This window comes from Myotis myotis, unplaced genomic scaffold (genome assembly GCF_014108235.1).
Source record: "Myotis myotis isolate mMyoMyo1 unplaced genomic scaffold, mMyoMyo1.p scaffold_m19_p_5, whole genome shotgun sequence".
NCBI classification, from domain to species: domain Eukaryota; kingdom Metazoa; phylum Chordata; class Mammalia; order Chiroptera; family Vespertilionidae; genus Myotis; species Myotis myotis.
Genome location: NW_023416357.1, coordinates 50,942,638 through 50,964,539, shown reverse-complemented (window position 1 = coordinate 50,964,539; position 21,902 = coordinate 50,942,638). Strand labels below are relative to the sequence as shown.

General features: G+C 36.5%; 1 protein-coding gene across 1 annotated transcript in view; it reads right to left on the bottom strand.

The window, feature by feature from the left end:
• ADGRV1 (adhesion G protein-coupled receptor V1) overlaps positions 1–21,902 on the bottom strand; it is a 459,983-nt gene that overhangs the window by 353,476 nt on the left and 84,605 nt on the right. Inside the window, exons 29-38 of the mRNA XM_036308704.1 lie at positions 19,938–20,547; positions 16,390–16,605; positions 14,680–14,895; positions 13,733–13,977; positions 12,344–12,525; positions 10,763–11,574; positions 9,720–9,929; positions 2,454–2,584; positions 861–960; positions 86–265 (exon numbers count right to left, since the gene is read on the bottom strand). Coding sequence (XP_036164597.1) covers positions 86–265; positions 861–960; positions 2,454–2,584; positions 9,720–9,929; positions 10,763–11,574; positions 12,344–12,525; positions 13,733–13,977; positions 14,680–14,895; positions 16,390–16,605; positions 19,938–20,547 — 2,902 coding nt within the window. The remainder of the gene's footprint in view (positions 1–85; positions 266–860; positions 961–2,453; positions 2,585–9,719; positions 9,930–10,762; positions 11,575–12,343; positions 12,526–13,732; positions 13,978–14,679; positions 14,896–16,389; positions 16,606–19,937; positions 20,548–21,902) is intronic.

Here is a 21,902-nt window from a genome sequence, read left to right as displayed (position 1 = left end):
TTTCAGCAATGGCTTCCACCCACACAAGTAGAATACTGAAAAAGCACCTGTCTGGAAACCCCATTCACTCTAGAGTAACACAAACCTAGAGATCCAAATTCTCTGTTGATGAAAAGCTGAATCGTTATGTCAGCCTCTTGTAGCAAAACAAATCTTGATGAAAGAGCAAAATTTAAAACTCCATGTGGTTCATCACTGGCTTCCACAGTCAGGACAGCCGCGTATCCCTGGGCGTCAAGCAGAGCAACTCCTGCCGGTGGGACTCCTAAAATCGTCAGGGAGCACAAAAATTATGACAGTGACTCGGCATTACCTTCTAAGTACTTAAAATGTAACCCCACTCTCTGAAACATATCAAAGTAGATAGGAAGTGCTCCATTTTATTCATGTCCTTAATAGAAATCTTCAGGCTGAGTAAGAGAATCTACATTTTAATCTTCTTTTTCTAGATAGCAAATCATGAATTTTTTCACTTGACATATTATTGCCATTATTTGCTAGATTGGTCATCTGAATAATGGAAATTGAATAGAAACTGAGGAAAGTACCAGATAATTTTCTCAAAATGACTGAATTTGAAATATCCAAAAACTGGGTCTAAATTCAAATTGGACTGCTAATATAAAATTAATTATATAAAATTTTTATTCCATAAGAAAATATTTAGCAAAATTTTTAGAGGTTGCTCCTAAGTACATAAAGAGAATATATTTCCATTCTGAGCTGATGTTTTATCAATTTAACATTTTTAAGAACAGATGCTATATAATAACATTAATTGTTAAGTGTATAGATAACTGTTACTTTTTTCTGAAAAAATTAATACACCAGAAAAAATTTAAAATTGAATTCTGAATTACCTTGTGTCCTGACATCATACAGAATGACTTGGTAAACTTCTTTCTCCTCAGGAATGTTGTCGTCCAACAAATGCACACATATTATTTTGTTCAATGACCCCTATGTCAAACAGAAAGAAATTCATGCCCATATTATCTCTAAACACAAAATATCTTCTACTTTTATGGGCCTTAAAAATTGTGCACTCAGCCCTGGCCAGGTTGCTAAGTGGTTAGAGAATTGACTCATACACCAAAGGTTGTGAGTTTGATTCCCAATCAGAGTACATACCCAGGTTGCGGGTTTGATCCCTGGTCAAATGGATAGATATTTCTCTTTCATATCAATGTTTCTCTCTCTTTTTCTCCCTTCCTCTCACTCTGGAAACATACTCTCAAGTGAGGATTGTAAAAAATTGTGCATCCAAACACATTTTTATTTAAGCAAAGTGTTCTGTGGCTTAAAAATATAAATTAAATTTAAAAAATCATTCACTCATGGAAAACCAGGCTTAAGGCAGATTGGGACTAATTGAATGCTGGGCTGATTAATGTAGATCTTACTCAATGAGCAATGTTGACAATTTCAGACAAAGCAACTAGTTGGGGAGATTCTATGGCAGTGGTGAACAGAAAAACTTGAACATGGAAAAGACCAGAGCTTCAGGGAGAACAGGGATTAGAAATCCAATGCAGTACTCAAGGCTGGTGGTTATAGGGGCTTAGCTTAATACTGAGACAGTAGAAATACAAAGAAAAAGAATTAAACACATTATCAAACAAGAATTCACCAAGTGAATGTGGGGAAGAGAGGAAGATGATGGAGTTACAATAAAGTGGTACCAATTTTCTAAGACTTTTTATAAAGTTAGTAGAGGCCCGGTGCACAGATTCGTGCACCAGTGGGATCCCTTTGCCTGTCCTGGACTGCGGGGATCGGGCCGAAACCAGCAGTCCGACATCCCCCCAATGGGTCCGGGAGTGTGAGAGGGCACTCTGCAAAGTTGCTGTCTCTCGGCAGCTCCTGCGTTGAGTGTCTGGCCCCTGGTGGTCAGTGCATGTTATAGCTACCAGCCAGTAGGCCAGTCACTCAGGCTTTTATATATATAGATTTCTCGACATTCACCTTTTTCAAACTATCAGAGTCTCTAAATGGCACCTCAAAAATATATTTTTAATATTGCCTTCGTGCAATATTTTGTCAACAGGCCATAAAAGACATACATTTTTAGAGCTATATTTGTTGTTCCCGGGCATTTAAAGTTCCAAGACAGTGAGGAGTATGACGAGGGACGAGCACTATCAGTCTTCAGAATGATGCAGTTGACAATAATGGGGAGGCCAGGAGAGTAGCAAGAGAGCTTGTCTCAAATACAAAGTTGACCTTTTCTATTTCTTTAAAGGAGACCTACCAAACACTTATGGAAAAACAAATCTATTCCTTAAGTCTTAGAAATTCTTTATTCAAGTAGTGTGCTTTCTTTAGGGTTCCAAGCAAGGAGCTCTCCCCTCAACCTCCATTAATCCTTGCATTACATAATCAGAGTTTTCCTTTTTTTCAAATACACTGTTTTCTCTGCAAGAGTTTGATAAAGCTCTTCTTTTTGGTCTTACCTCAGAAAAGAAAAGCTGTCCAGTAAAGTTAGCAAAATTGAGTTCTAGATTTTGCCCAATAATTTTCCAGTTGACAGTAACATTTCCTCGACCAGGGGGTGTTCTTATCACATGGAATTGCAAAATTTCTCCTGCAAGTGAAACGTACAGATAAATATTTAAATGGAAAGGAATTTAACATTTGAACTCAACCAAACCCAAATCCCAAACATGCAACTATTACAGCACCTTTTCCAGAACATTACAAAGCTGTTTGTTCTGTTTTGGGTTTTCTAAAAGCTTTATACATGCTTATTGTTTATTAGCATGGGTATCTCATCTCTAAATAGTTCTATTTAGTAGAACTTCAGGAAGTTCAATATGTAAAAGTTACAAAAGCACATGCTATAATGGGAAACACAAACTTTTATACACTCCAAAACATGCACCAGAACATGAATGTTCTGTAAATTAAAGAAAGTTCTCATGGTCAAAGCTAATAATAGCACAAGTAAATTTCCCTTCATTTTTCAAAAGGACACAATTCCTTACACTGATATGCAATGTGATTTTACACAATGCATGCATAAAAATGCTTGCAAATACCTGAAAATCACATTTCTTTAAATTGTAACTTACATATACCATCAATGATTACGTTTTATAAAGAGAAATACAAAGGAAAGGTGTCAAATCTGTACATCAGTCTCTGTAACTTCAACAAAGTTACAGTTTTCCTTCCTGGGTAATTGGGGTATTTTAGATACTTTCCATTCCTGGCTTTTGTCCTCATGTAATATTTTGTAAAATTGAAGAATATTACTATAGGCATTTCTTTTAAACTGCTGAAAGTGAAATGCAGTACTGCTGGGGGCCATGTGGCTTGCTGAAAATAGGCTCAATTCAAAAGCTTTGCATGATGACGAACCCAAGTTAAGGTATACTAATGAACTGTAGCACCAAGAAAATAATTATTGTGAAAAAATAAATGATGTTTTAAAGCTTTAAAAGAATACATCCAAATTTTATAGCATAGAAGTATAGTTGAAATCCATGCATATTCATTAAAAATATAACTTTTACTTAGTTATCCAATAAGTAAACATAGTTGATACTTTTAAATGAGCAGAGTAAAAATAAAACAATAAAATATAAATATCCTTTTCACATATTTTTAAGCTGCCGTATTTTTTAATTTCTAGTGATAATAAAACAAATATTACTAATAGAAAGGTTTCTTAAAACATGGATTAATTCAGAAATTATATTAAGTTCAATTACTAAAAAAACAAAATTAAATTTTTATACTAAATATAACCACACTTATCTTTAGAACAATAAATGATTTGGGGAGAGTAGAGAATATTATAAGGCAAAAGAATCAGAAAAATTTCTAAATAAGATTTCCTAAAATATTTGAATGTTCAATGTAAACATTTTTAAGTGTCTCAATACAAAAAAAAAAATGTAGTCACCATTCCATTAGTAGACTATGTCTTCATTTGTTTTGTTTTTTTAAACATATAGAGACTGCTAGTTAGGAAATCTATACATATAGATAAAAAGAGGAAATATACAAATTAGGCCAGGACACCGTGGAGATGGAGACGGGGGAGTGGGGGGAGGGGAGGGCTGGCGAGCCACCGTGCCCTGGCTCGGGCTGGCCTCCCGGAGCCAGAGCAGACAGGGACAGGGACAAGGAGGCTGGCCTGCAGTCTCGGCAGCCACGCGCAGGCCCAGAAAGGAGACAGTGGGCCCGTCTCCCGTGGAAGCAGCACGGCTCCCGCCCACCTCCCATGGAATCGGCGCGGGTCCCTCCTGGCTCCCACGGAAGCCGCGGGCAGCCAATGGGCTACTAGCCAGATTATAACAAGGTTAGGATTAACTGAAAGACTGTGTTTAATCAGCCATAATTGTCAGCCTACTATTTATCATTTTTTATACTTGAATAACTAACTCATACAAACAAATACAGGCACTACTATAAAACCCTGAAGTCTCTCTATAGTATAAAGTGGAGAATTTCTTATAGAGCAGGTTTGTATTGAACAAAAAGGGCTTATTACTAAAAGGCATAGCTAGAGTCCTAAAGTCATTACGCTGTTTTCACTGACAGTGTTGTCTGGTGATACAAATAAAAAGGTTTACAGGGTCATGGTTTTCAAATTTTTTAAAATCAAACAACCTAGTAATACTTCAAAAAGAAAATGATGAAAGCTGGATCAGTGCTAAAAATACAGTAAAATACAAATGGCAAGAAACAAAATGTAAGTTAATAAATATCCATGTTGAAGGGGACCCTATAATCACAATAAATTTTAAAAATTATGGTTGCAAGATTATACATAGAGATTTAGAAATAAATATACATTATAAGGTAAAAATAAAAACAAAATGCTAAGGAGAGAAAAAAGTAAAATTCTCTATAAACTTAGTAAATGTAAAATAATCAAAGTATAATACCTCTTAAATAATATCATCTTTGAAAATTTAACACATTACCATATAAGGAACTTGCAAGAAAATGTTGCAAGAAACACAATTTGCAGCATGATTCACGCACACACACATAAATAAAATATAAACAAAGCATTCCTTGAACACATAACCTAACTATGTCAACAGCATGAATAGTGTAAAATTTTTTCAAATCATCAAAATGAAGGTATTGATTCTGCCTCTTTAAGACAAACTCCCAGGAACCAGGTCCAGTTAAAATGCCTCCTGGGCAATATTACTAGAAAGTTGCCTTCTACCTGGATGGGGAGTCAAAGAACCGTCTTTAAAAAAGAAAAAACTTAAAAACAAGTGCTTAGTCTTATATAATGGGAAGGACAGAAGTTAGGTCTGTAAGGAAAGATAAACTTTTTACATAACAAAAATGTTACCAAGTACTACACTGCCTTCTAGGTTTTGCCCATGAAGAACTAAGGGGGACCCTCATCTACCAAATAATATGACTACATCCAAACAAGAGATCTACGGAATCCACCAAAAGTTGGTGATTCTCTAAAACAGATATTTCATGTAGAACAGGGGTCCTCAAACTACAGCCCATGGGCCACATGCAAATACAAATATTGTATTTGTTCCCGTTTTGTTTTTTTACTTCAAAATAAGATATGTGCAGTGTGCATAGGAATTTGTTCATAGTTGTTTTTTTTAAACTATAGTCCGGCCCTCCAACGGTTTGAGGGACAGTGAACTGGCCCCCTGTTTAAAAGTTTGAGGACCCCTGATATAGAATCTAGGCCTAGCCTAACACAGATAAGGAATAGGAACATAAAATGCATGAGGGAGGCCCAGGCTACCCGGCAGCGGCACTGTGGGTATGCAGGGCCTGCCTCTGCAGGGGCGATCAATCGTGGGGCTCCCAGACTGTGAGAGGGCGCAGTTCAGGCTGAGGGGGAATCCCACCTCCCCATGCACGAATTTCATGCACCGGGCCTCTACTTTTATATAAGAGACTTGAGCATCCATGGATTTTTGTATTTTCAGGGGTCCTAGAACCAACCCCCATGCTTACTGATGGACAACTAGATAGCTGATTTATATTTTTAAAAATTACATTTCCTGTTCAAATCTTTGCCTATAAAAGAGTCATGCTGTCTCTGAGAAAAGAAAAAAAATTTAAGTCCACTGACCATAACATGAGGTTATGATAATACTAACTAAGCTGGGTGACTGAGTGAAGCATCTCACACAGATTTATAAAGAGCACATTTATACACAGTTTGCAACCACAGTAAAAATCTATTGTCCCATACTTCTAAATTCTTCCCATTACATTTGAAAGAAAGTAATATTTACCAATAGACATTTGTTCAATTGCTTTAGAACAAAAATGTAGAAAAAGGATTCTTCAGAATTCAGTACATTGTTAAACTCTAAAGCAATTCCTCCCCATGAATTGAAAATGCACTCTAGAGCCAGAAATTCAGTATAGTCCATGTTTTAAATCTAATCACATAAATGAAATTCCAACTCTAGGCCAAAGAAATGTTAACATTGTTAAAATCTCATTTTTACCCCATTTCTTTAGCAGTTAACTTTGAAGAATCACCATAAAGTTTTCACTAATTCACTTTGGTTACCCTTATGCTTGGTATACTTTTCTCTGTGCAATTTCACAGCAATATAAAAATACACACACAAAATACTAAATTCTTGAAGCAGTACATACAGCACCTTTGAAAAAGAAAACTAATTCAGACTCTAGGAAAAAGGTTTAGGAACAAAGGAAAAGAAAAATAAATTAAAAAATAGAAATTCCTCCCAATTTATGTTTAGAAAATTATATATATATATATATATATATATATTTGCATTTTTTTCTTTGTTTTTTTAAAATCTAGCACTCATGTAAACAGTAAAAGCAACTCAGTGTTTTATTTCCTGTACCAAACTCATGCTCATAGATTGATATGCGACAGCAGATTTTTAGCCAGTAACAACACACTTGGGCCATTTGTTTTAATCACTAGTCCCCTTGTCCTCTGCAGATATTTAGCTGTTGGAAGCTGAAGAAACCACACTCTGATTTTCAGGTTAAGTTCATCCAGGCGAAGGACAACACAGGTGCCAGTGTCAGCAGGAAAGCTCAGGTTTCTTCAGAGCCCTCCAAACCACCCACCATCATCACTGCCCGGGCGCTCAGAGGACGCACTGTCATACCACTCGCTGCTTTACAATGAAAATACCTTTGAGGTGATGCTGGTCATCCAAACTCTCTGGTACCCTTCAAAGAAATTCTGTCATCAGGTTGAAAATCACATACCGAGTCTAGCTCTAAGTCTTCCCTTAAATCTAATCCTTCCTGGCCCTGATCTTACTAGTATTTATACCCTCCATACCACTGACTTTTATTTTCTTTCTTGTATTTCTTCAACAAAACAAAAACTTATCCAAAATTTTCCTCTTTAATCCGTTTTCTCCGGTTTTTTCTCCTCTCCTTGCTCTCCGTGGCCAATGAACAGACTATCTCATAGGGCAGTGCTTCTCACACTTAATGCAGCGGAGAGCAGGGGGTTTTATTTATTTTTCTTCTTTTGTGTGCCCTGATCTATCCATTGTAGACTAGCATTTTTGTAAAATACAATAAAATGAAGGGCTGGATTAAATAGCAAAAAGAATACATATACAAGCCCATAGATATCACTTTTGAGTATCACAGCAAAATGAAGTTGTTCCATATACGTTTCTAGAAAAGGTTATTTCAGTTTCTGAGCTGATCTTGTCAGAAACTAGCAGACACACTTTGTGGACAGGCACTGGCTTGAGGACCACACTTCGAGAAGCACTGCCCGTGGCCTCTGCATCCTTTTATCATCCTTAGACAGCTGCTTCTTATCCCAAGATCTCCTTTAAAACTTCATGGATCTTAATGTTTCCTCTAGCACATCTGGGAATCTCATCTCACTTGTTGCACATTCCAGTATGAGACATACTGATTACTTATTCCGATAACTAATGAAAACACACTCTTAGCTTGGTTTCTTCCAGCCTCTCTGGGAGAACTTTCTCTCTTTCCTCTCAGAACTTTTCTTTCCTGGCACTTTAACCTGGTATTCCATATGGCTCCATCCTTGACTTACTTGCTTTTCTATCTCCAGCCATGAAGATTTTATTAATTTTTCTGATTTCAACTATTATCTCTAAATATCCAATTTCCATGCGTAACCTAGATAGAGTCAGGTTCTCTCACCAGTTTCCTTCCTTCACACAGACATTTTAAGTCAAATTCATTATTCTTCCAACTCAAACCACTTGAAATATTTACCCCAAGTTCCTACCTTGTCAAGTTCTGCAGCAGATTTAAGTTCAAGCCAAACAAAGTCTCTTCACATAAGCTGCCTTATGGCATGGCCCCTGGATTCAGATAGCGCTGGGTTTAAGCTCCTCCATGAATAACTGTGCTATTTAATCTCTAAAATTCAGTTTCTTTATGTGAAAATACGGCGCGTACCATAATATGTATTGTTATAATTAAGTGAAATAATGGATGTGAAATGTCTGGCACACAGAAAACACTCAATAAATGTTACTATTGTTGTCATAGTTATTAACTTCCCCTATGGTGACTTTCTACTTGCATTATGTTACAAATAATTTTTTGATGATCTGTCTTTAGTTAACTGTATAGCTATTTATTAGTCACTTTCACTCACTACTGCTCTAAAAACATGGTATTCTAGGCCATCAATCAAAGGAAAGAGTGTTGGAAAATGGCTAAAGCATTTGCATTGATAAGTTAAACATACAAGTTTGGAGTACAGAAATGTGAAAGGTAACACACACTAAAATTCATTTAGTTTCCAGCACAGGAACTAACTAGCTGTATGACCTTGTCAAGTCATTCTTTCACTGTCTCAGTTTTCTCATCTGAAAAATAGAAGTCCAAATGCATGATCAATATCCTTTCCATTTCTTATCTTTTTGAGGTACAATTTTTTTTTATTTCTAAATATGAACTACAGTGAAACACAGGCTATAAATACACGTTTTAGCTCAAACAGGCTTATTCGAAGACCAAAAACATTGCTATCATCTTTTAAACAAAACAATAGCCTATACAGGGTGGGGCAAAAGTTGGTTTACATTTGTTCATATGGAAAATAATACAATAATTAAGAAATAATAATGCAAAAATAAACTCTTTCATGTACTCAAAAGTATAAATCTACTTTTGCCCCACCCTATATATGCAACACCTTACATATAATGTAAAAAAAAGAATTCCAAAAAATCTGTTTAAGAAGAAGATGAACATTTTATCATTTTTTTCTAGTTTGGCACTTTGTTCACACAATATAAAACCAAGACTAAAAACTCATTGATTACAGACCACCATTTGTTTTGAACAGAAAGCCGATGTTTCACTGTTTAATATGGGCAGCTACCACTGCGCACATACACACTTGCCAGGAGCAATGCTAAGCACTTTACATTTATTAGCTCACTTAATCCTCACAAAGAAACCTATAAGGAAGTGATAGTTGCTATCATTTGACCGATGAGAAAGCTGAGCATCCCAGGTCTGACTAACTTCCTTAGAATCACACAAGCGGGGACTGGCAAGCTACAACACAATACCAATCCGCAAGGCTTCCAAACGTAGTTAAACAGTTCCCTGGATAGCCCTCTCCCACACAAGTTCCATGCACATTAGCATACATAGCCCTACAAAATAATGAAAGGATTAAAAACATCAGACACATTAAAAGACTAAACAAAAATTGACATCCATGGAAAAAAGAATGAATGTGCTCAACACAAACAGGAACCCACCTTCATGACCTATGACAGATCTGGAAGCTGTTTGAAAGCTAACAATTCCCGCCACGTTGTCATTGGCCAAAATGTTCACTCGCACAGTGTCGGAGCTGGGCAAAATTCTGCTTCCGCCTTCAGTGTACACTAAGCTCACTATGATGCTCTCATCGTCCTCTGGCTCGGGATCGTCCAAAATGGTTAAAATGGCTATCTTTTTTGCTTCACCTATACAAAAATCAATTCAAAGCAATACTATTACTTCCTATGATAACTTGGTAGTTACTAAAGCCACAGGAAAAAATCTAACTTTAAATTTTCATCTTCACTCCTTCCTCATCAAATTTTCATTATTTCCTTTGAAATAAGGAGAAAGTTACCAATTACCAACCTGTGCCCCCCAACCCATCAGGCATGTCATAGTCCATTATTCCCAAAATAATTTACTAGAAACAACATTATAGAGATGTTTTATACTATTTTAAAAATTGGCTCTAAAACAGATGCCGATTAGGTATTTCAAAAAGTTATGATATATGTATCATGACCCCCAGTTACTATTTCCAAAAAATTTTACACAAAAAGTTAAATAATAAAAGGTGCAATGAACTGATTTAACATGTAATTGTGAGTGTTTACTTCATTCATTTTTTTCTGTATACAGTGAGGCTTTTATGAGTACACGTCATTTTTTCAAGTGGAATCTGTGATTGCCCAAATCAGGATTTAAACAATGACCTCAGTAAAAATACCTTTCCCCCACGCAAAGTATTAGCCACATGTTTGGTTGTAGTTTTCCTTAAAAAATTAGAGCTTTCCTTAGATGTGTTTACTTATCTGTATCACATATAAAGGGATAAAACTCTCCTAAAACACTTCTTTGTTTAATAAACTAAAAGGATACATATGTAAGGCCATGTCAGTCTTCATATGTCATGTCAACCACTAACCAACTTCTATTTTTTCAAATCCACACTACACTTTTACATATTCACATTATCATAAAAATTGAATATGATAACGTTAGAATATACTGCAATCCATTTAGAACCATCACTCACCTTCAGCAAAAGTCAGAATTTCTCCAGCACCTATAAAATCTAAACCTTCAGTAGCGGTTCCACCAACAACACGCCACTCGACTGTCACCTGACCTAAGCTCCCCCCCGTCCTGTGGATCATCAGCTCCACTGTGGTCTGGGGCTTCTCCTGGACTTCTACGTATAAGCCGTCTTCTGAGGTGTTGGGACTAATACTGTACATCACGAACACGCCAAAGGCATCGCCATTTAATGCTATGACAACTGTAGAAGTATTTGGCTGTCCTATGGTTGGCTGGTTTTCAAAACTGGCTGTGATGTTCATGAGGTGAACTTCAACAAGAGAAATTAGGAAACTCTCATCCATCTCTGGGATATCATCCACAAGAATAGAAACTGTAAGATTTGCAAATTCATCGCCTTCCTGCATTATGACCCATTGCCTTGTCACAGGCTCATAGTCACTGCCAGCCACAGCCTGACCGCTAAAAAGAGACGCTACCCTGGTCATGTTTTTCCTATAGGTCCAGAAGTCTGAGTGGCTAACATTCGGACTGATCCACGATGTCATCCAAAAACACTGGGGGCCCTCGGGGGCACTGAAAAATGAAAACGCTGAGCATGCGTGTTCTTTGAGGCACAAAGCGGCGCAAGTAAGCTGGGGCTCCCCCACGGCAGAGACATTCACCCAAGTTCTCCAGAGCGGGTCAGGCACCCCCTGCATCGGCGATTCATAGTAGGACAGTAAATCTTGACCTTCCTCCACTGCAAGAGCCACTACATCAATATCGGAAGTACTGTAGAACAGCAAGAGCTGACCAAAGCGCCCGCCGCTAAAACGTGGAGTGACAAGTAAAGACCATTAAGCATTCAAAGCAATCTGTGGGTTACATACAGGAAAGAGCTACTAATTGCAGCTTTCAGTTTTTCAGTATATAATGTCATTGTACAAACACAACCATGCTTCTTATTACATTTGTCTTTCAATGTTTTACTTTCTCATGTAAGGTCACCTTGCTAGTTTTCGATCGAAGAGAATATTTACCAAGCTATGAAAATATCTTGAGACATGCAAGTCATATCCATTTTTAAATTATCAAACAGAAATAGAAAATTAATTTTCATTACTAGATTTCCCTGAAACAAAGTAACAATAATAGCATGCGTACATTTTGAGGGAATATAATAATTTGCCATAAGGTCCCCAAATCCAATATTTTCTATTTCTAAAGGAATTCAGTGAACTGTAAACTGCCTCACAAAAGAAATGCAGGAAAAAAAAATAGAACCTGAAAATTAACCACTTCAGCATATGAATGTTCTTTAATTTAGAAGCTAATTATACTTAAATTCTAACTAAAACAAGTAACAGATTAAAGCAACAAATTTTTGGAGTTAGAAAGTCCCATGATGTATAATCTATTTCACTAATAACAGGTATGATAAATATAAAGAGCTCTTTATATTATTAGCCATAAATAATTTAATAAATTATAATAATTTATATTGTATTAAAAAACTGTGCAAGAGATCCTTTCCCATCACCCCACAATTCTCATCACCCGCCCCCCCACCCAAGATGCACGTCACCATCTCATATACCTTCTCCTGACAGTTATGTTAGCACAGGAACTTCTCTCCAGAGGCTCTTGAACACGGTAAACCGACTGAACAAAGGCTACTGTGCCATAAGGATTATCATTGGCAGGAATAACAATATTTGCCACTCGATCTAACCCAATAGTACCTCCACCAGAGGCATCAGTTAGTTGCACTTGGATAACCTAAAAATACAGTGAAAACTTCCTTAACAGAAACCTAGTTCTGACATTAGAATAAAAATGATTCAAGGGAAAAAATTAAACATATCCATACAAGTTTAAGAACAAAATGAAATGTAATATAAACGGATTCAAAAAAACTATCCCAAAACATTTATAAACCCAACATGTAACCGAATAATCCATCATGAACTTTTAATAATACAGCATGGCTGTACATTAAAAAATAGGCTATTTAAATTCCTTAATATTCAGTTATATAATTTTGTGAATCAATTTTGAGATCCCTGGTTATGTTTTGTTTACCACTTTAATAATATATTTTTAGTCCTATACCTTTTTTTATTTAGGGAAAATAGTACATATATGTTTTATGAAGTTAATCTATTATGCCTTATTTTCCACATTCTGTTAAATGAAAATTCGCTGACAAAATTTAAAAGAAAAAATATCATATCACAATACCACCTATATTTAGAGATAAGGAAAGAGAAGTGTTTTAAAGATATTAACTAGTAATTAATATTTTAAGAATGAATAATGATACAATTACCATTCAAATGAAATTTTATGAACTACCTTTCTATGAAAATTTGATAATATTAAAGAATAAATGCTATCACATTCAATTTTATGAGATCTGGGCTTTAATAATACCTGAATTTTATACAATAAAATTATCCTTAGCCAATATATGGCATTGATGAATCAACTTTCCCCCTGAGACTCTCCTTTTATTTGCTACTTTGCTAATTCATCATGAAAAATAAATATCAGGCAGCTATATCTAGCATGGTATTTGTCACATAGTAAATTCTCAAAATTGTTTAAGAATAAATTAATGAACAAGTAAAAAAATCAAAATCTAATTTAAGCCCAAAGGGAGTATGGGTATAAGCAAATCAAAAATTTATATGAAATAATGTATCAAAAATTATGATAAATGTATTATGTATTTAATCACTTAACCAAAATGTTGAAAAATACAATTCATAAAAATATCTTACACTAGTAAACTGGTATGTGCATAAGACCTATTCCTAGTTTCATTATCTGTAAGGATCACTTTCACACTACCATATTTTGAACATTCTAGCAGAAATAATTTATTTGACATCCTCTCTAAATGTCACAACAACAGTATCTGTTCTAGTCACTACAAGACAAGGCATGATTTACAGTGTCATTCTATGCTAGGCATTCCTCTCACCTCTTCAATCTCCGGAACGTCGTCAGCCAGGACCTCTAACAACAAGGTTTGAATGGTTTCCCCAGGGGCAAAGGTCACATTACCTGAGACAACTCGCAGGTCGCCAGTAGCAAGCTGTCCATTAATGGTGGCAACCCACTGAATAGTAACATTGCCGAGTGTCCCAGAATTTCGAATTATTGGCAGGTTTACCTTCACTGAATTAAACTCAGGTTCCTCTACAATAAGTTTAGTAATCTGAAAACCTGAAGGGCAGAGCAGAGTTGATTTCACATATAAAATGAAACTGAATTACACAGATCTAAACAATCGCTGTCCTATAGTCACTTTTCCCCCCTTATAAAATCTAAGTAGCTAACCCCCATACAATCAAGAGTAACATGCTGTGATACAAAGTGGTTGGGCTACCAAAATTTCAAAATGATTTTTCATTATGATAGAAGCAGAAATCACAAATCCAGATGCCCACAGGGGTCAGGCATACACCAGTTGTGAGTGAAGAGGATCTAATGAGTTCTGTGGCTAACTGCACAGTGCAAGTCTGGTCCAAAGGGACAGTGGCTAAATGGCTCCCATGACGATGCTATGCGGGAGAGGGGGCTGGATGTTGCCAGACTTTCCTACTAAACCAGAAAGCCCAGATATCCAAATTTTTGTGTAAATTTCTATAAATTAATTTTTTAAAGAATTATCTAAGATTCATAAAACACATTTAGGAGCCAGATATAATGTAAAAGGTTAAAAGATTGTGACTTCTACATTTATGCAAAGGTTCTAAACAATCTTTTAACCACTCACCACTGCCAGTGAGTGTACAAGATGCTGTATATATCAGTATTAACAAGTTAAAAAGAGAGCATGATCAAATTAATTCTTCATCCCTAAAAACAAAGAAAAGTATGATCTATGCAAACAAACGAAAGAGAGATACAAACTAATCTGGTTACCAAATAATCCATAGGGGTCATCAGAGGCCTCAATAATAATGATTGCCTCTGTTAACTCCCCTAGTTTGGCTCCTCCTGTTGTTTCATTCAGCAGTTGCACAAGAAAAGATTCTTCCAGCTCAGGGTAAATGTCATCAATGATATATATTGGCACAGCTTTACTGGTTTCCCCTTCTAGCAAGACCACATCTGATGAAGCTATACTATAGTCTTCACCTACAGAGACAAAAAGCAAAATGCCAAGATTCATTCCACAATATAATAAACGTGCCACATAGTAGGGGAATCTATGATGTATCAAATTTTATGGATGTACTTGGAAAGACTTTTTTGAGAATATTTACTAAATTTATTCTAAGCAAGAAGACTTTACCTGTCTTGCTTAAAGAGAAGGGGTTGGGGGTTTGATGTCACAAAACAATAAAAAAGATTTCCTAAGGGCGTTTTAGTTCACATGTTCATTTTTAGAAAGATGTGTATATAATTTGTACTGTTTGTCATATATATATATAAATATATATATATAGCATTCCCCCAAAAATGTATACACACACTTTGAATAATTATAAAGGCAGTGTTTATTAAAATCCATTTCATTTTCAAAACTAAGCTATCAGCTGTTAAAGCGTTTATATATTTTTGGGACTTTAGATATAGATATGGATAGATAGCCATACGTCATTTATAACCACAAGATAGCCCTTTATCTACAAAAGAAAAATGTGTATAATACTTTTAAAACAAAGCACAAGACTAGAATTCTAATCTCACTGGGGAAATAAATTATACTGTTGCACTGATATGGGCATGTCGGCATCATCAATGTTATAGCTGGAATCTAGGGACCTTTGTACATAGTTGGATCAGCTATTGCAAAACTGCCCAGGATGACTTTGTTTCTGGTCCAACAGTGGTTGGGGAAGGAGAGAGGCTTCCTATGGAGCCTGAGGGCAAATTTCCTAGAACACACACACACACACACACACACACACACACACACACACATCACCTGGGGAATACGTGAGCCCAGTTTATCATCTTTTCAAGCAAGTCACATATCCAGGTAATTTATTCCAAAAAATCAAGCCTGTTACCCCATCCATTCACACTCATGTTCCTTTGAGTGCATACTAGAAAGAACCTAATTGAATTGCTCTTGGGCAACTCTCCCTCTAGGTAACTGCACCACCAAAGAAGGCAGTCTCCTAATGTTGGCATTTGGCAATGAAATCACTTTGCTTATACATAAAATAGTTCATGGCAACCCTTGTCTCTTCCATGTTCTTAATAAAGAAGGAAACAAGCAAGATAAAAGGGTCGAGAAACAAACTATTGCCAAGTACTGTGGTCATACGGCTGCATGTTTTATCTTGCATTCTTTCCTAGGTCGTTTACATGAGTCCCTTTCAAAAAACTAAAAGGTAGGCAGAGAAAATCTAACCATGCTTTCCTTAGTTTCTTTTCATTGGCTTGTGCATATTTTGGCCACCAGAGCTTTTACATTCATATACAATTCACTAGCAGTTTCCATAAATTGTACAAAATCAGTGTCATGGATATGTGATGAAAGATCTGGATATGTTCCTTTAAAAAGATGCAGCAGTATTGTGTTTTCTGGCTGATTTTTCTAACTACATCTTCGAGGTTTGTTAATCAAGGATAAAATTCCCCTCTAAAACACTTCACTGCTCCTTAGATGTCTTTTCTCACCAGCTATTGCAGTTATTGGCACAGCTTTAAACTTCACAGATACATCTGCAAATGCTCCTCCTGTTCTCGTCACATTGATAATGGGTCCAACATGATTTTCTGCCACTCGAACAAGTGGAGCTGATAGCTGAAGAATTCCAAAGGCATCATCATTGGCAATGATAATTAGGTGAGCGATAGTTTCTACCTTAGGTCCAAGGCGTGGAGAATTGGGAACTGAAAAAGAGAAGAAAATCTATCAAAATTCTAAGAACTAGTCATTAAGCCTCACCAAGATTCCATCAACCAAATGTGATAATTTAGTGTTTTCTCTCTATGAAATATTTTTTTAAAAATATATTTTATTGATTTTTGACAGAGAGGAAGGGAGTGGGAGAAAGAGTCAGAAACATCGATGAGCGAGAAACATCGATGAGAGAGAAACATTGATCAGCTGCCTCCAGCACACCCCCCACTGGGAATGTGCCCACAACCAAGGTCGATGCCCTTGACCGGAATCAAACCTGGGACCCTTCAGTCCATAGGCTGACGCTCTATCCACTGAGCCAAACCGATTCAGGGCTCTCTATGAAATATTATTATTATGTAGTAGCACTAATCTAGGCATTGTATGTACAAAAATAAATTAAACAGAAAGTCCCTACCCTTATAGCTTTATATTCTATTGAGATTTTATTATAGAATCCATAGCAAACAAATAGTTAACGTACAGGTATAATTTAATAAGTATTAGAAATTTGTCAGAAAGCAAAAAGAATTAGAGTATAATAAATCATCGCTTTGCATATATTACAAAGATAATGATGAAACCTACAAAATTTTGATCTTTTAATTAGCTACCAGTATGCCATAAATTTTTTTAAAACAGCATTTTAGTTACAAAATTAATAGTAATTTGACTCCATGACCTCAATGACCAGCTGCAGCAAATCATCATACTCTAAATTACTGTGTCTTTGCTTCAACTTTCCTCCCTCACAAACCTGTTCCTCTCTACCCCTTCTTAGTTAACTCAACTACCTCATCTGGAAAAAGCGCTTCAATGCTATCCCAATGCTGCTATAAAATAGTGAGTGCAATAATTTTAAGGTTCTCTTCTTACTTTCCACTTATTACCAAGAGAGCGAAGCTTATTTTGAAGGCATTTGGGACCTTCCAAAAACTACCCCTCATTCAGAGGTTCAATTCCAGCCAGAACCGTCCCAAAACAATATAAAAAGTGGTCTTTTAACACAAACAAGGCATCTAAAACTTTTATTAGAAGTAAAGAATTTTGAGGTCATATTTAATTTTTTTGTATTCTTTCTAGAGTTCATATTTAGAATATCTCTAACAATGATGGTATTTGGAAATATGTGAAAATGTATAAAAGTCAACACTTTCAGACAAATTAACCTAAAAACAAGTAACAACACCATTTAATTTCAACTATATAGGCCCACGTCATGCTAAATTACATCATAAAGTTACAAGTAGAAATCAGTATAATATAATTAAATTCAACTAACTTAGAAAAGAATGGCAGTGACAGAGAGTTGTAGCAGCAGATGACTTTTTTTGAATGTACACTATTTGCCTGGCGTTGTTCTAAGTACATTTCTTATATCAAGTCATTTAATCCCCATGACATCTCTATGTGGTCAGTAATATTGTCTCAATTTATAGAGGAGGAATCAGAGCCACAAAGATGGGGAGGAAGTAACCTGTAGGGTTTGTCTAATCTCTTATATACAATTACTCAGCAAACCTCTCCTGAAACTTGACTACACTCAGAGTAGAGTAACACAGATCCTATTAGGTTCTACACTGATTCTGCCTACTAAAATCTGAATCGATATCACACAGATTTGCCCTTAATTGTTCTTAATTTCACATATGGCTTATGCCTATCTTGGACTGCCCCAAGCCTGCTGTATGATTCCAGGGACATATCAAGCATAAAATACATCATTTGTTTCTCCCCTCCCATAGCTCATTGATATTCTACATGTACCACTTTATTATTAATAATTATTCACATATATTGAATGCTTACCATGTGCCAGACACTGTATTAGTTTTCACATGTATTATCATATTTAAGTCCTATAATATTTCTGTATTGCCCATAAGGACACTGAGGCTAAAAATAGTTTTATTATTATAATTGGAACATAGTTATCTGACACCAGTACCCACAGCTCCTAGTCACCGGTATATGTAGTAATCCCTCCTTGTTTTACTTCTATCTAGCTCACTTAAAAACTGTGTGTTCCTTGCATCAGCTCAAGCCCAGCACTCTACCCCTACCTGTACTACCCCACTCTCTTTACGATGCCACTGAGCCACACAATACCAGGGAGAGTGGCTTATACTTTCCAATAGAAGCTACCAGATCCTCTGTGGATCACTCTTGATTCCTCATTCTTATCCCAACCAGGGTCTTCTCAACTATCTCAATGACCCACAAATTCACAGGATTTCTTAGTGCTCCACAGCCCTGTGGCCCTGCCCTCATGCAGTTGTCAGATCCACTTGGCCAATACAAAGAGCTTCTGTTGCTTAAAAAATCTTCCAGAGTTGATTAAGGTGAGAGGCTCCAGCTCTTGCTACCGGGACTGTCCTTGGAATCTCCGGATTAATTACAGAATGTTTTGGAAGTTACAATATATAGTACAACTAGAGGCCCTTCGTGCACCAGTGGGGGTCTCTCAACCTAGCCTGCAGGGATCAGGCCGAAAGCAGCTCTCCGACATCTCCCAAGGGGTCCTGGATTGTGAGAGGGCGCAGGCCAGGCCGAATCCATACACCGGGCCTCTAGTATACATACAAGATCTTTGGTTAATCTCTTCCTGCCCTCCCCCATGCCCTCTTCCCTCTGAGATTCATCAGTCTGTTCCATGTTTCCATGCCTGTGGTTTCCAATCCTGTATTGAGCATCTGCCCCATAGTGGTCAGTGCGCATCATAGCTACCAGCCGGCTAGTTGCTTAGGCTTTTATATATAGAGAGGCCCAGTGCACAAAATTCATGCATGGGAAGGTGTCCTTCAGCCCGGCCTGCACCCTCTCCAATCTGGAACATCCCTCTCGCAAACCGGGACTGCTGGCTCCTGACCGCTAACTTGTCTGCCTTCCCGATCGCCCCGAACCGCCTCTGCCTGCCAGCCTGATGCTCCTAACTGATCCCCTGCTGGCCTGATCGCCCTTAACTGCTCTCCCCCTGCCAGCCTGATTGACCCTAAGTGCCTCGGCCTCAGCCCCTGCCACCATGGCTTTGTCCAGGACATCTGGAAGACATCTAGTCTAATTAGCATATTACCCTTTTGTTAGTATAGATAGTTACTAGAGGTCAGTTACACTGGATTACAACTTTAGGCTTGGAATGTAACAGACTTTACATTCATATTTTCAAGTGTCCCACTACCATTTACCCTATAGGTAAACTAAGATGATGCTTTCAAATTTAGAGCTTAATATTTTTATAGAATTTCTATATACCAAATTTTTAACTTATTGTTTTAGAATTATTATTTATAATATTAGTAATAATACACTAACGGATACTTACTTGGACGATTTTGTACTTTCTCTATTAAAGTAGAGTTGAGTAGTTCAACAAACACAGACTCTGACCTTTCTGGTTCATCATCATCCAAAATTGTAATCGTTATTGTGGCCTCACTCTGATTGGCTCTGAAAAGAGCAAATCCAGAAGCTGGTATATAGTCCCTTCCTTGAGTTGCTCTGGCTAAATTAGGTGGAAAATAAGGTGGTTTTTCCATATCGTCCAATGTTGCATATGTGACCATGATTTTTCCCATGAGGCCTTTTAACCTTATTATTGACAATGTGATGTTCTGAGTTGCTTCTTCAACTTCTATAGGTCTATTTTTCTCAGAAAAGATGAAGACTCCATAAGGATCATCACTAGCCAAAACTATTAATGTGGCATTAGTATGAACTCCCAAAGATCCACTGGAGACATTGAGGATTGACACAGAGAATGCCTTATCCAGTTCTGGCTCTTCATCCGGCAATATTTCCACTGTGATGTTGGCACTTTTTTGCCCAATTTCAAACGTGACATTACCAGAGGTGAAGGCCAGATCACCATCTGGATCAGAGTCTATGCTCCATAGCAAAGTCACTTGAGACAGAGCTCCATGACTTCTTATAATCTATAAAATATTGAATATTAACATGTATTAAAAGAGGTATTAAAACCAGTAACTTAGAAGTTTGTAAATACAGAATGATAGCAACTTTATATAAATTGTTCTAAAAAATATGAGATTCTTAAAGGCAGACATCATGTACTAACCCATTTTTGAAGACACAGAGAGTCCTATTTAAAAACTGATTGTTAAATGAAACAAAATACTGATTGAACATTTGTAGCTTATAAGTAAACTATATCTGTATTTTTGCAATTAAAATATATATAAATAATAAAGAAAATAGAATTAAAATGTATTATATTTAAGAACATTCATTACCATTTTTATATTTACTGAATTTATGATACATACTTCATTGTAAATAGACGAGTAACATTTATAATGAAAAGCCATAAAAGTTGTTTTTAAAAACAAATTATAGTATTTCCTTTATCTTCAAATTAATATGAAAAACAAACTCACCAAACACATATTTGACCCAAGGTTACATAAAATACATCTAAGAAGGAAGAAATGCCTTTTTGTCAATATGTTAAGAAGATAAAGCTTTAAAAATGTTCCAAATAAGTTCCAACTAAACATGATTTTAATTTATACTTAAAATATGTTGTCTCAAAATAAAATGTGAGACAGAAATTTTATAAAACTTTATCCTCTCCTATAATCCTTTTTTATTTTCTTTCTTGAGTAATTAGTCACTGTTGCTGAAGTTGTTCAATTTACTCCAGAACGTTTATTGAAGATCTGTCATAAGAGTGCAGGAGGGATATATTTTGAGTGATTTTTCTTCATTATTTATATACAATCTCAGGAAGCTGAGCAAGCTTCTAGCTCCCCTGAGTTTATTTAACAATAGAAAACTATTCAAGTCCTACTGGGAAAAAATGCAGAGTAGGTACACACAATCACATACACACACACATACACCCTGTATAGTGTTATTATTGCTGTCCACAAACACTGTGGGTTTTCTTTCCTTCTGGGAAAGAGATAAGACAAGACTGCACTTCTCTACCCTTTAACATTAGCATGGTCATGTGATTTGCTTTAACCAAGGACATGTACGTGTAAATGCTGTGCCTCACTTCCAGAAAGAAGCCAGTATGTAGTTCTCCACATCCACATTTCCCCTTCTTAAAGACAGAAGTGCCTGTTAAGCTGTGGCCTCTGTAACCCTCAGTCCCTGGCCCTGAGCAGGTCTGCCTGTGAGTTCTTAACTTTAAGCAGTAAAGATTCCACAGCAGGAGTCCAGGTGACTTTAAAGGTACATTTATTAAAGCTGAGGACAATGAAAGAAAAAAAAGGGCTTAGCATAGAGTAAGCAACAGGACAGCCGAGGCTGGGCAGCTTTGTTT